We start from the raw sequence: 13875 nt of genomic DNA, 5'->3' as shown, positions 1-13875 counted from the left end.
TGCAAAAAAAAGGCCAAGCTTTGTATTATTCATAAGAATAGATATTGAAACGTTTATTCTTTAAAGAACACAAGTTCAAACTTTGTGAAAAGGACTCCTTTTCAACCGCTTGAAGCAGTAGAAAGTCATCCTCCTAGGAAGTGACAGAATGCACAAGAATGGCACCAACGACAAAAACAGTTGGAATCGACACGCATGAGCAGAGCGAAGTGTGAAGAGTGGACCTACCTACACAGTGCACAGCTCTCTTCATGGTCTGAGACGATGAGGGCGGCTGCAATCCGCACCACTGCTTTCTCAACACAAAGGGTATTACACACACACACACACACACACACACACACACACACACACACACACACACACACACACACACACACACACACACACACACACACACACACACACACACACACACACACACACACACACACACACACACACACACAGGGAAAGGTGCCTACAGTCTTCCAGCTAGCATTGGAGTCGGTGACAGTTGTTAGTATTTGGCACCCAGGCAACACGATGCAATACCGCACTCAAAGGACAAAAAGCCAAGACAGCACGTCAACATCAGCCTGGCTGGTGACTGCACTTCTAAACTCATTGAGTTTGACGGTGCATCTGCAAACTATATAGGTGATTGGCGTTTCGAGTTTCGGGAAGATGAATGAACTAAAAGTTTAAGATGCGTCTAGTAGCTGTTCCAGAAAAATATGTATGTGCAGAAAAAATAACTAAAACATGACACTTATACTTTTTTTGGGCTAATAAAGATTATTCTAAAACCCATTATTCAATTGGCATATTGAAGCACAAAAAAAGTACAATACAGGTGTCTCTGCTCAGTTCTTAAGAACATTGTGCTATCTGCGGTGTATGGTGAAATGAGACGAACACACATATAGAGGCTGAATAACTTCAAATGTCCTAGTAAGTAACAAAAAGCCTTTTGTCCCGCTTGCCCTTTGTCTCAAAGCACCTGACGCTGAATCAACAGAAATCACAATGATGTCTACTGCTGTCTCTAGATTCACATGGACGGCACACAAAACACACCCCATGAAATCCAAAACGCACAGAGAAAACAGGTCCAAAGTGGAATGAAAGTATTCACACCGGAATCCCAATGCAGCTTGGGAGAAGGTAGCGCTGATTTAAACAGTTGCTTAGCAGTGCCTATCCAGACGCCTTTCCAGTTTGATTTGCTCAATCATAATGCAACATGCATCAAATACACACTACAAATCAAAGAGTTTCTACTTGCAACATTCTTAAATTGTGTTTTTTTTTTTTTTTCTTTTTAACAGAACTATGCTCATTTTATTTTCTTGTCAAACTGTATTTGGCACACCAGTGCAGTGGTAAGGCTAGGCAACTGACAAGGCAATTTGGCAACAGACATAACAGATTACTTTTTCCTCGAGACTCCGTGCACCTATTATATCCCAGACTATCTATATAATTGATATTTTCAAACTAGTGGTGTTGTAATGGAATGGTCCACTGTTTAAACATTCAGGTTATAAATACAGGTCCCTCTACACATCTGGTGGCAGTGATTTTCCGTTTAACTTTTCATGGTCACACACTAATGCTGCCCATCGCGACATGATGAAAACTTGCTGTTTCTGCAATATTTGTGAGTACTAAAACTAGTCAGTGTAATTGGGTTAATGTGCTAAAAGTTCAGCTTATTGGATAAACTATGACTCCCCCTATTACAATTTAGAAACTACTTTTGTTTCAACTAATCCGGAGACTACATCGCTAACTAACGACATTCCTACACTTGCTCAGTAATCGGACATCCCTCCTCTCAGTGTTCAGTAATCACTCTTGTTTGACTCGGGTCTGTAAAGAGATACTTATTGCACTTCTTTTTCAAAAGGAAAAAAGTCTGCAGCATCACTATTTCGGGAATGCCAGGTGTTGCTGTCCGCAGTTCTCAGGTTGCCGTTTCCGTGTCCGCCTCACTGTTTCATCCTGTTCTGGGTGGGCAACTATTTGGTCCAGCCGTGAGAAAGTCCGCATGGGAGGAGCGCTTCATAGTCAAACGCGGGTTCTTTAAGGCAAGGCTCCTTCCACTGCTTTCACCGTTTCAAACAAAACGTTTTCTGCTTTTTCTGTTGTTGTTTTGTTTTTTTGGTATAAATGGTAGTTGGAAAAAAAACTCTCTTGGCAGAAAGCAAGCACTAAAGCCTGAAGCAAGGAAAGGCATGTGAACCATTTCAGTCTGTGGAAAAGAAGAGAGAAAAGAAAGCAAGTGTGTGTTACATCCTCCCTTTACATAGATTAAACATGATCTGTAAACATTTGTGAATGGTTCGATCATTACAGCAATTACTGTAATAATGTACAAAGCTTACAATTAATTTCTGAGCTATTTCTGCTGCTACTGAAACATATACACACACACACAGACAGAAAATCAACATAAAAGTGTTTAAAATCCCTTTTTCTTGTGCCATGCTTGTGTGTGTGTGTATTTTAAAATTATTAATATAAGGCCCTCATACTTCTAAAAAGAGAATGTATTATTAGTATTTAATGTGGTTCACACTTACAGTGTAAGACTAGGATTTGCTGACATTCTCGTATATGACATCGGTGGAGGTGGAATGCTGTTTCTTCTTTTTCCACATCAGCTGCACACACTGATGGATGAAAATATACTGCTCCTGTACGGGCAAGACCACGGCATTGGGGTTAAAGTTTGCAATAGGCATGATTTAAAAAAAAAAAGATTGTTACACATAATCAATACCAGGCTGCTATACCTCCGTCTGCACCATGGAGAGTCTGTGAGACCTCATCTCCGACACCAGACCCAGGATGTCTGCGAACTCGTGCTCCTGTATGTGCTGGATCAGGCGATCTAGAGCGATGAAGGTCCCTGTCCGGCCCACACCAGCACTGCAATTAAACACAATTGAGCAAGTCATTTTAACACTTCATCCATTGTCTACCAATTCAAACTGGCTAATAGTTTTATTAATGGTACAATATTGTCCAGGATTATGGAAAATGTGAACAACTCTGAATATCCAAAGAGCTCTTAACGCTTAACTGAAGCCAATATTCCCAAACAATTTGAAGTGAATCATTAAAATAAAGTTTATTACAATTACTATAATTAAATTCACCTTTTTGAAAATCAGCCTAAAGGTCATCTCTTACACGGTTAAGGCATGACTGTGTCTTGATATAGTTGTATCCACTTTTCTTGCTTCACATATATTTCTATATACATGCCAGTATCTTTGACTGTGCCCACTATTTTACTCTTCTACAGGCAATGGAGCATAAATGCTATAACGTATGACTTGATGCAATGACTTACAGGGTCACAATTCAATGACAGACGGATCAATGTAATTGTAAATAAGAGGTAAATACTTCGATTTAAACCTATAGATTATGAGAGCCTAGCAGAGTTTTGAATGGCTCGACCTATATCAGTTTTAAAGCATTTTTACTTTGAATATCATACTTCCATGTAGTGAAACATGACAAAATACAGCAGTCCTAAATTCAGTTGCACATTAACAACAACTCTAGTGAAAATGGGATGGATGTACTTGCCAAAGATTTATTTTAAAACATAATTGCCGGAGCAATTCTGCACAGGCAAAATCATCTTACCTGCAGTGCACTATAGTGGGTCCTTTACTCTTGACAGCCTGCTGTCGGACAATCTGTACAAACTGCAGGATGCCTTCGGCTGCATTCACAGTGGGAACCCCGTGGTCAGGCCAGGACGTGTAATTAAAGTGCAAGACGTCCTGCGTTTCATCAGCCTGAAACAAGAGCCAAGAATTAGTGTCAGAACCACAATAGTTTCTGGCTGCTGGGTATCCTGAGAACACTAGAATTGCTTCATGTTAATTTAAGGCTATTTCCTTCCCCACCTCCTAGTTTTAATGTGATAATGTGTTATATTTATTGTAGTTTAATGCATTAATATTGAAATTGTTAAAATCTTACTCTACCATCATGAGATTAATAAACAAAACTTCCAATATAGAAAATATAGGATATTATTAACCACACTAATTTAACTCTTTGCTTAGAGACGCTTTCATCATCTATGCCTCAACTGAATCAGGACTTTGACCTTGAAAAGAAACTGATGTGTAACAAATACTTACGTAGTTCAGTCTAAAATTTCTCACGGTCCATTCGGCTGCCTCTTTTTCAGAAGTCATTTCTACTGTGATTTCTCCATAAGCGACCGGGTCTTCTGTAAACGGCCAGTAGTGGTCACACTTCACCTGCAACAATATCAAAAGCAATGGTTTCAGGGCGTGTTCATAATTTGCTTAATCCTTCTGTGACAGACAGCCAATCTCTGCAATGCCTTTTAGCAGGCACGTCTGAGGCCTTCTAACACCAAATCCAGAGCTACATGAATTCCTCAAAACAGGTACAACACCAGACTACACCACACAGCGCACAACCTCCCCACATAGCCTGGCCAGAGAGGTACAGCGGGAAACCTACCCTGCGCCGCTCATTGCACTGTGTCAGCATGACGATGACGTGAGATTTCTGCTGCAGGACCATCTTCCAGAAGTCGTTCCTCGTCTCGGGTAAGGGCCCCTGCGTTGCAATATATTCGCGTGGGGACCTGTATCCCTGAGAAGGCAAAGCGGGGAACAGAAAAACAATAAATGCTGTTGTTTACAGTCAGTGATATTATCAGAACATTCTTAACAGAAAGGTGTGAGGTCTGTAACTGTGGGGATTTAGTTTAATTAACGGGTGAGAATTACTCAAAGAAACACAAGATGTCAGTGTTGTTGAAATAAGAAGCCTCACTCCTCCTACCCGTCTGTCTAATCAAATGGCTTCAAAAACCTTCCCAACTCCACAACTCTGTCTCTATCTCATTGTACAGTGGTCAAACGCATCTAGCACAGCAGTCAGGAGATGAACCCATAGCTCAGTGACACTCACGGGTATGTAGTTTGCATTGATGTAGTCGGATCCTTCATCATTGTGCATTGAAATCAGCTTCACTCGGCTAAAGTCATCTGCAGAGCAAACAAACAGAACAGGTACATCAATGTGAATATTTGAACCCACAATGTAACATCAAAGGTTTATTTTGAGAAATATAAGGGGGTACTTACAATAAGTAGCCACATTTCATATAAAGCAATCCACATACAATACAACGCATGTGTAGCCATTTACAATTCACTGTTGAACTCAACAACGTCCCTACTTACAAGGCAGGATATTTGTGTAGCGGTTTTTCACTCTGTTCACTGGCAGATCAGCGGCCTCGTGGGGGATGTCGAGACCCACACTTTTGAGTTCCTGGAACAGAAACAGCAGTTGCAGATGTGTTTTGGAGTAAACTGCGTTTTCTGTTAAGTGTTTCAAGCATTATTCTACAAGCTTCCCTTTAATCGAAGTCAATTGCCTTTTTTTCATTGGGTTCCAGAGGTAATTCTCTCTCCTGCTCAAAGTCCTGTACACAAACACGTATAAACTATGCTTATTTTATGGCTTTCTATTGACTTTTTTGGTTAGATAAGTAGGTCCACTTCTTACCTCAAACTGCAGGGAGAATTTGTAAGCAGAGTCTTTGCTCATATCTTTGATGTAGGCATCAAAATCATCCAACTGGACAGGGCTGCAGGTGAGATCAGATAAAGTGTAAGTGTTTCTGTTGTGATTGTGAGCACTTATGCCAGTCATTCACCAGATGGAAAGTGTTTAAATGCAACTGAATGCTTATAAATGGACATTTGAGTAAAACAAACAGGTTAACGCCTACTGTTTTGAACTTTAGATTGATGTTTGAGTATTTAAACAATAATCTAATCTAGCTAAAAATGATCAACGATAATAAAGTCATTAAAAGCTTTAAAATGATTGCTTGCTAGATATTATTTTCCCAGTATTAACATCTGTTTATTTTGGACTTAATATGCAATATATTCTCGCCACTTCCTCTGTATATATATCACTGTTTGAGAGTTCAGTTTCAAATCATATTTATACATTACTGTTATTTGAACGAAACTAACATCATGGCAAACAGCCAAACGTAGCAATGAAAGTCAAATATTTGTATTAACATTTTATTGAAGTGATCTAAATGTATTCATTGTTGATGCTACTTTTTAACACAAAAATAGGCAAAAAACAACCTACTTTGTTAGTTTCTTTTTCTTCAAGGCAGTCTTGCTCCTATAAAATATATATACAATAAAAAATTTACCATACTTGTTTTTTTTTCCCCCCTTATCCTTAGGCTGTACTTAAAACCAGTTACCCTATTAATTGTTTCTATTAATTATGTTTACAGACAGTTCATTGGTCACCAATTACATTTTTCCATTATGTAAATAAAGTCTCCTTAAGGAATAAGATCAACCATGAGTTAAGGTACTGGATGTAAATCGTTCATTTTAGCAGATTATTTATTGTCCCCAACCTGGACTCCAACACTTCTGCTGAAAATTAAATGCCCATGGAGTGGAAATATCATCAGCAACAACTTTGATATAAAAACATCTAAAAAAAACAACAATCTTCACATCAATCAAGCCCCAAAATGTGGTTAAAGCAAGAACTTTTACGTTCTTATTAGTAGTGTCTTGTTAGTTTACACAATTAGAAGCTTTTTCTTATATTTACCAACATGTTATGCAAGCATTACTATACAGGTTTGCTTTCACAAACCATTATAGTAATGCTGGCATCAAATTGGCCGTGATTTCCTGGCAACGCTTATGTGACAGTTGGAGATCACGGGGAAAGGGAAAAGGCGGCTGGATGTTACTTCACAGATGTGCTCCAGTACACGGTGTTGGTTTCGGGAACCAGGGCAAAATGCTACTTACCAGGGATTAATATAAAAAGCCAAAAGATAGTCAGTCCAAAGGCAGGATGGCAGAAGGGTAAGGAAGGCAAAAATGCTCCTTCGCCTGAAGAATTCAAAACAGGTACAGGAAGGGACAAAAATATGGTGCTCAGTAAGTACGTGCCGGTGACAGACAGTGCTCAAGAACATTGCGAGTTAGTCATTAGAGGTTAATGCACAGTCATGCGGCTACTAGTGCTCAGTTTGTATAGGTTGCTACTCCAAATAGTACAGTAAAACATAATAACGAAAAAGGTAGTCCCTATTTAGGCTTTATTATGACCTTCTTCTGTATTTTTCCATGTTTTCCATGCACAGGAGAAACCACTGTTTGCCTAATGTAGATTATTTCACACTTCTGACTGAACATCTGTTGCAGCAGGAGTGAATCGAGACTTCCTCACCACCCTGTCTGCCAAATCCACTTCATGCAGCTGTTCATTTGATTACTAATTTATGTGTGCGGTGTTTGTTGCTTGTAAATATTTAGTGTTTATGAATGAAATGAGGTGCAAATGACTCGAGCCAAGATGAGAGACTGCGCCAGCCGGATTCGTAAGACGTGGCCAGTATAGGTTGAGGTTAAATTCCTGCACAAGCCTAAGTAGCTTATTGCACAGCAGCCTATCCTTTAGAGATGCTGGCTAGAGCAACGGAGTCAACTGCCTTCTGGAGGATATAGCAGCGGTGCCTGCTTTAGGGATCTGAGCTGCAGCTATCAGGTTATAGTCCTTCCCAGAATCCCACACTTCCTCTCTAGCGCCTCCAGCAGAGTCATGCTGGGGGGGCTCTAACATGAACATCTCCTGTGATTGAGTTCTTGACGTCTCTCGGTAAGAGTACACAGAATGGTTTGGCCACACTGGGTTGAGTCAAATGAAAGAGAATTGTTAATTTCACGCTCAGACAATCGTGGGACGCTATGCAGTCAGAATATCAAATCAAATTGTAGCCCGAAAAAAACAAACAAGAACATAATCAACACACTGAAGCTTTACAGTTTAATTATAATCTTGTGCTGGAAAGAATAGGCTTTAGTTCCACATTCCAGAATATGGATTTTTTGTAATGAAAAGGCATTTTGCTCTAGCTGATTGAAGTAATTTCACTGATTAACACCAGTCTGAGAGCTATAGCTAATAAAATCTTGAAGATCATTTTGAGTCAGTTTAATTTTAAACATCTTCGGGGATGGAGTTCTTTATATAGACTTAATTTGTTACAGTATTATGTAAGTCATGAATTACAACAGCCAGTTGGATTGAGATCGAGGCAGCTCAGATGTTGAAGGCAGTCACTAAATTAAATGTTATATTATTTCACTTTGACAAGCTGCTGTTAGAGGTAAGATTATGAAGTCACGATTAAGAACACAGTCACACTGGATCTGTGTACCTATGACACATTATGTACAGTCAATCGATTATGAGCAAACATCAATTCAGGAGCAAGATCTCACGAATGTTAGGCCACTAATTCATTATTCAAAAAGCTGCAATATGGGGTTAATCCCTTAAAAAACATGTTTAAATTTAAATAAACTCATACCAGTTATATGGCAGCTTTGCATCCCTCTCAAAAGAGGCAAAGTTGACAAATGTTCCAGCGCCACATTCCCTGAAAGGCAAATTTACAAGACATTAAATTCAGTCTCTCAAGAGCATTGGAATGAATAAAGTATCCGAGACTCAAGTAACCATTCTGATTTTGTTCCCATCCTGCAATTTTAAGTTCCAACTTGGGAGACATTTTTGCAAAGCAAGAAGCACAATTGTTTGTTAGCGATAAGGAGAACATCTCTAAAAATGTCTCCAATCAGTTTCAGCCTGTGTGCAGCACTACAACTAATGTGCGTTTGAAAAAACAAGAAACAAAAGTAAAAATATCGTGTAAAATTGTAAAAAGTTATTTTCAAAACATGAGAGCGTGCCAGTATTAAACACACTACTTCCTCGTTTTAAAGGAAATCAGATGTGCTGACTTCAAGTTCCAGTTCGGCATGCTTATCTGCAGAAGTGGGTGGCAGCATGTTCTGTCGGTAAGCTGCAGATGTTATAACTGACCAGACAGAGAAATCGTATCGCAACTCCAGTGTGCAGCGTCTATTTTTAAAGCATGTAATTAACTTGCATTAGAATGACCTACATGCTTAGACCACTTTATGCCACTATAGGTTTTATAGTTCACATATCACTGCATGCATTAAGGCAAGAGGAAAGATGATACACACAGTCAGCATAGTAATGGAAAGAGAAGTACAGCACTCTATAGCGAGAGTGAGAGTTGACAGGAGTGCCCATCGACTAGTTTTTGATTTTGGTGGCACTGCTTGTACTGGCGGGAAAAGAGGATTCTGGGACACCCACCTGGCCATCTGAAGGTGCTTCTTCCTCAGCACAATGAGGATGAGGAGGAGAAGGCTGATGAGAAGGATGCTCAGAATGGCCAGGACGGAGATGACCACCACGTTCGGATTCATTTCGGTCACTGCAAAACACAAAAGAGCACGATCACCCGCTGGAGAGAAACTGCGGCACGTAGGATTACCGTCACCAAAACCAAATTCACACGGGCAGTGGGAGAACATATGACAATGTGGCTCTGGCGGGAGAGGTGTAAACCGAGGACTATACCCAGGGTGGAGATGACGATGAAGGTGGGCTCGCTGGGAGTGTTGTGGCTGTAGCTGGTCACGCTGCAGTTGTAAACGGTGGAGGGCAGGAGGCTGGAGATGGTCACCACGTGAGAGTTCACCGTCTGGGGTTCCCTCTCCTGCAGAGACGGAGACGAGAGGTGAGCGGCACAGACTTACTCTAGGAACCTCCTAAACTGACTCTCCGAGCACGTCTCCGTTACCGTACACCTAATACCTCGATTCAGCAGACGTGGATTGGAAGCCGTGCATAGCAGCTGAGAACAGAGACTCAAAAACTACCCTTTAGGCTCTGGGTTTTTTCCAATGCGCTCAGATATCAAAGACTGATGACTTGTCAGTGTAAAGCCAGCGAAGCGGTGCTATTGAAGCAACATAAATTGGCAGTAATCATGAAATCAAGGAATTTATAAGAGAGAGAATGGAGTGCTAATCTGACAGAGCTGACGCTGATAAAAACTGACAGATTATTGATTTACAAAGCAGCAGAAAATAGAAAACAGAAAAGCATTACGGTTAAGAGTGACTTTCTGAAAGACTGTTAATTGTCCAATGTGTCTTGTTCCATACTCACACTGGACTATAACTTTAAGTACATGGTGGGAGAATAATGATACAAAGAGACACTGCATTTTAAGAGTGATACTATGCGTTAGGCTAACAATCTGTACAAAACTATTTCAGTTCAGCTTTTACAATCGCGTTTTATTTTGTGTGAATATGTGTCTCACCTTTAACTCTCTGTTCGAACCGACTATCTTGCAGATGATTTGGTAGAAATCCACAACCCCCTCTTCCACCCAGAGGAGAGTGACAGACGTGTATGTTGCATTCACAGCGTATAAAGACTTTGGAGGCGCAGGCTCTGCAAATAAAGCACAAAGCGGCAGTGAGCTTTCAGGTCTTACCGGCAAAAGCAAGCAGGCACTTCTGAGTGCAAACATGAACTATTTTGAGACCTGAAACTTCCTCCTTATAAATTAAGAAATGCTTTCCGAGTTTCTATTAACTAAAAAAAAAGGATGTGTGTTTTTAAAGGAAGTGACATCAAACAATGGTAAATCCATCCATTTTTTATTTCAGGATTCCTATATCCACACTGTGCAATGTTTCCCCCAAAAGACTTGAAGAACAAATAAAATAAGAAAATAAGAACAACAACAATGAAAACATACGTATATAAAATATACGCATGTACCTGCATTTGGGGTTATATTCGAGTCACCATGTTACAGACCCACTAATGTCTCACTCTCTCACTCCGAATATAACTCTCTCAGTTCAGCTTTGACCTTTGAACTCCTTCTCTAACTCGATGGAGATGACATTTAAAATTACATTTTGAACTTTAAAAAAGTTGCAATGGTCCATTTGTACTGTAAAATAAATTGCCGGAAAATACATCTATTACTGAGTGTAGTCTTGCCCTTGGTACAATCAAGATGCCAAACTGGTCCAGCTGTGATGAGGTACCATGGGCTGATTTCTCCAACCACTTCTCCAAATGTGAACTGGTAAACCTCATGAGATCATCAGGCAACAGCACTACAGAAGATTGTCCATACTTACTGTGGCTTTTTTGTTTTTTGTATCTGATATATACGCATGGAAATAATGACACACATCTGATTAAAAATATGCCCCGCAGGTAGTGCAGTACTGACCCAGTTTGATGATGTGCGGTGCGGATGTGTTTTTGCTGCGCTCGGTGCAGGCCGTGACAGTCAGGTTGTAGATGTCTCCAGGGGGTAAACTGAGCACCGCTTTCATCACAGTGCGGGTCACCTGGACAACACCAGAAAACAGACACGCTTTAGTCTGCTGAGGCGCTTCTTTCCATTCAGAGACATTTCATAAAACTAAGGGTCAAAATATTTTGTTGTTAACTGCTGCATTATCTAATACAAAATATATACATATATGTTAAGGTAAACATTTTAATCCCCAGATTTATAGAATTACAAAGTATTTTTTATGACACAAACTCTCTCTCTCTCTTTCTCTCTCCATATTTATGTTTAGCACACCTATTACATTTGAAATGAAATACGTTTATAGCAACAACCATCTTCTCGATGTCACTGTAAAAACAACAGGATATATTCTTTGCGTAATTAAGATTTAGAGTAAGGTTAATTTGTAAATTGATTAATACATTAAGAATTCAGCTGTTTTAATTGTTTTGTAAGCATTTTGTAATTAAACTAGCATTACAGAACTGTGTCAAATTGAACAAAAACTAGGGGAAATGTTTAAACATCACAGTTCTGGTTTACTTTATGTCCTTTTCACTGTTTACATTTAAAATTAAATGTACAGCATCACTCAGTATTTTATTCTGAATATGATGCAAAATGTAGTCACTAATTACATTTTTAATGAGGATATACGTTTGATCTTTAGTTAATGAAATGAACACCTCAAATACAGTAGTAATCAGGACATAAAACACTGCTTTGCACCTAAACGCTGCTATGGCTACACTAGCTCTAATGGCTGTCAGCAGGCAGACTGAACATCGCTTGTGCAGCAAGGCTAAGCGCTGGAGGAGCCATAGTTGGTACAGAAAAATCCACACCCAGCAAAGAGGGTCACAGTGTTGATGGAGGTAAATGCGCTTTTCCTCACAATTTCCAGTGCCGCTCAAACGCAATGCTTTCCAGAATACAGATGCCAGAATTGACAATACTGAACACCTTGAGGGCTAACGAGCAGCCTGCAGCTTCCAGACATGGCTCGTCAATGGGACTGACTCACATCAGAGGATATGCTCTTTCTGACACCCTTCTTGCCTTCCGCAACAACCAGCCAGTGCAGCATTCTGGAGTGAGACAGGTCTGTGAACACGTCCCCATACGTCCACCTGACGTACAGCAGACTGTTGGAGTAATCAACCGAGGAGATGTGCGGAGCTTCTGGGGCTGAGGACACAAAAAGCAGAACCTGAAATCACTCTCTTTTACTTCACAGGATCAGAAAAGTTGGGGGATATATAATCCTCTGCTTAGAAAGCACTTTCTTACTTCCTTCTGTCAGTCACGGCAGACAGTACCTGTGATGAAGCTGACAGTGGAACTGTCACAGCAGCTGAGTTCTGGCTCTCCCCAGGTTAGCATGGTGACACGGAAGTTGTAGTACCAAGCAGGCAGTAGATCAGTCACTTTCTACAAAAACATCAAATACCAGTGAGGCTTCTGATGCACTGGGATCAGACATGGCTCACCATGCAATCTGGCTGTTGGAAAGGGCTCTGCCAGGTTGTGATCTAGGCTTTATGCTGTGCTTTTTGGGGATCATACATTTTGTCTTGAACTCCTTCAATTTAGAATTAAAATGGTACTTTCCAAGTGGATGAGTATATTAGGTGAAAATAAATGGCAACTCATATTAAAATTGAAAACGATAGACATAATTCTGAAACCAGCAGCAATATGATGGAAATCGTAATGGAAAAAAAGGCAAACTAAGCCTTGTTTTACACAGTACCACAGAGGCGGAGACGGAGACCGTCGCCGCAATCTCGTAGTAGGTGCTCCACTCTGAGGTCAGCCTGGCCGGGTTGAAGAAATACAGCTCCACAACGTACTTGCGGAACGCCACGTGATAAGGCCGCCGCCACCTCAGGATCACCGTCGTGGGGTTCAGGGGGTAGAGTACCACGTCCCGCACCCCTGTGGGCTCTGAAAGGCGACATAATGGCTCCAATGAACTCTTCGACACTTCAATACTCTGGGCCAACAAACTCAGGCAGGGTTTGTGAGGGTTTAAGTTTTCAGTAAGTAAATCCTTGTACTGTAACACAGGCTCCTTTAATGCTGAAATCAAAGTCATCCTAAAAACTAATTTCCATTTTGTTAAAGAATCTGGTCTTCATATTAACAATGGTGGGCTGGATTCCCATGAGAGTTGGCCGCAAATGGAAAGTCCAAAAGAAAGAGCATTTTTATATCCAGCTGATGAGCATCAAAAAAGTTTTAGATGTTCTCTGTCTAGTCTCACAGTGTTCAACTGAAACACTCCTGCAATGCTTTCAAATATGGGAGCCGTATGGCGTATTCCAGGTTGCTGAGTCACAGTAATAGGTAGAGAAGGAGAGGAAGACATCCTGATGGCTTACCTATTCCAAATATGACCGGATCCGATGGTGGACTAGTCAGGGGTCCGTTCACGTGATAGACCACCACTTTATATTGAGCACCAGGAGTTAAGTTTGTTATGATGTCACTGGAGGAATTTTCCTGAAGAAAACAAGAAATTGTCATTTTAAATATTCCAGCTTTCAGTGCCGACACTTCCACAGACATTTGTCAGAAGGAAAAGAATGCAAGACGTCAAAATGTTA

The 13875-nt window shown here is 40.4% G+C and overlaps 1 protein-coding gene across 2 annotated transcripts in view; it reads right to left on the bottom strand.

Annotated features, from left to right (window-relative positions):
- Nucleotides 1–19: 19 nt before the first annotated feature.
- ptpro (protein tyrosine phosphatase receptor type O) overlaps nucleotides 20–13875 on the bottom strand; it is a 33457-nt gene continuing 19601 nt past the window's right edge. The window contains exons 8-27 of one of the 2 annotated variants that reach the window (XM_066724348.1): nucleotides 13651–13771; nucleotides 13020–13213; nucleotides 12586–12697; nucleotides 12291–12454; nucleotides 11198–11318; nucleotides 10265–10398; nucleotides 9514–9652; nucleotides 9247–9367; nucleotides 8429–8497; nucleotides 6861–6944; nucleotides 6169–6204; nucleotides 5563–5644; nucleotides 5235–5325; nucleotides 4960–5036; nucleotides 4504–4638; nucleotides 4152–4274; nucleotides 3646–3800; nucleotides 2781–2916; nucleotides 2568–2681; nucleotides 20–2236 (exon numbers count right to left, since the gene is read on the bottom strand). In XM_066724348.1, coding sequence (XP_066580445.1) covers nucleotides 2577–2681; nucleotides 2781–2916; nucleotides 3646–3800; nucleotides 4152–4274; nucleotides 4504–4638; nucleotides 4960–5036; nucleotides 5235–5325; nucleotides 5563–5644; nucleotides 6169–6204; nucleotides 6861–6944; nucleotides 8429–8497; nucleotides 9247–9367; nucleotides 9514–9652; nucleotides 10265–10398; nucleotides 11198–11318; nucleotides 12291–12454; nucleotides 12586–12697; nucleotides 13020–13213; nucleotides 13651–13771 — 2199 coding nt within the window. In that variant the 3' untranslated portion in view covers nucleotides 20–2236; nucleotides 2568–2576. The remainder of the gene's footprint in view (nucleotides 2237–2567; nucleotides 2682–2780; nucleotides 2917–3645; nucleotides 3801–4151; nucleotides 4275–4503; nucleotides 4639–4959; nucleotides 5037–5234; nucleotides 5326–5562; nucleotides 5645–6168; nucleotides 6205–6860; nucleotides 6945–8428; nucleotides 8498–9246; nucleotides 9368–9513; nucleotides 9653–10264; nucleotides 10399–11197; nucleotides 11319–12290; nucleotides 12455–12585; nucleotides 12698–13019; nucleotides 13214–13650; nucleotides 13772–13875) is intronic. The other variant, XM_066724349.1, reaches the window with a different exon arrangement.

Source organism: Amia ocellicauda, chromosome 15 (assembly GCF_036373705.1).
Source record: "Amia ocellicauda isolate fAmiCal2 chromosome 15, fAmiCal2.hap1, whole genome shotgun sequence".
NCBI lineage: Eukaryota > Metazoa > Chordata > Actinopteri > Amiiformes > Amiidae > Amia > Amia ocellicauda.
This window is presented reverse-complemented; position numbering and strand designations above follow the sequence as displayed.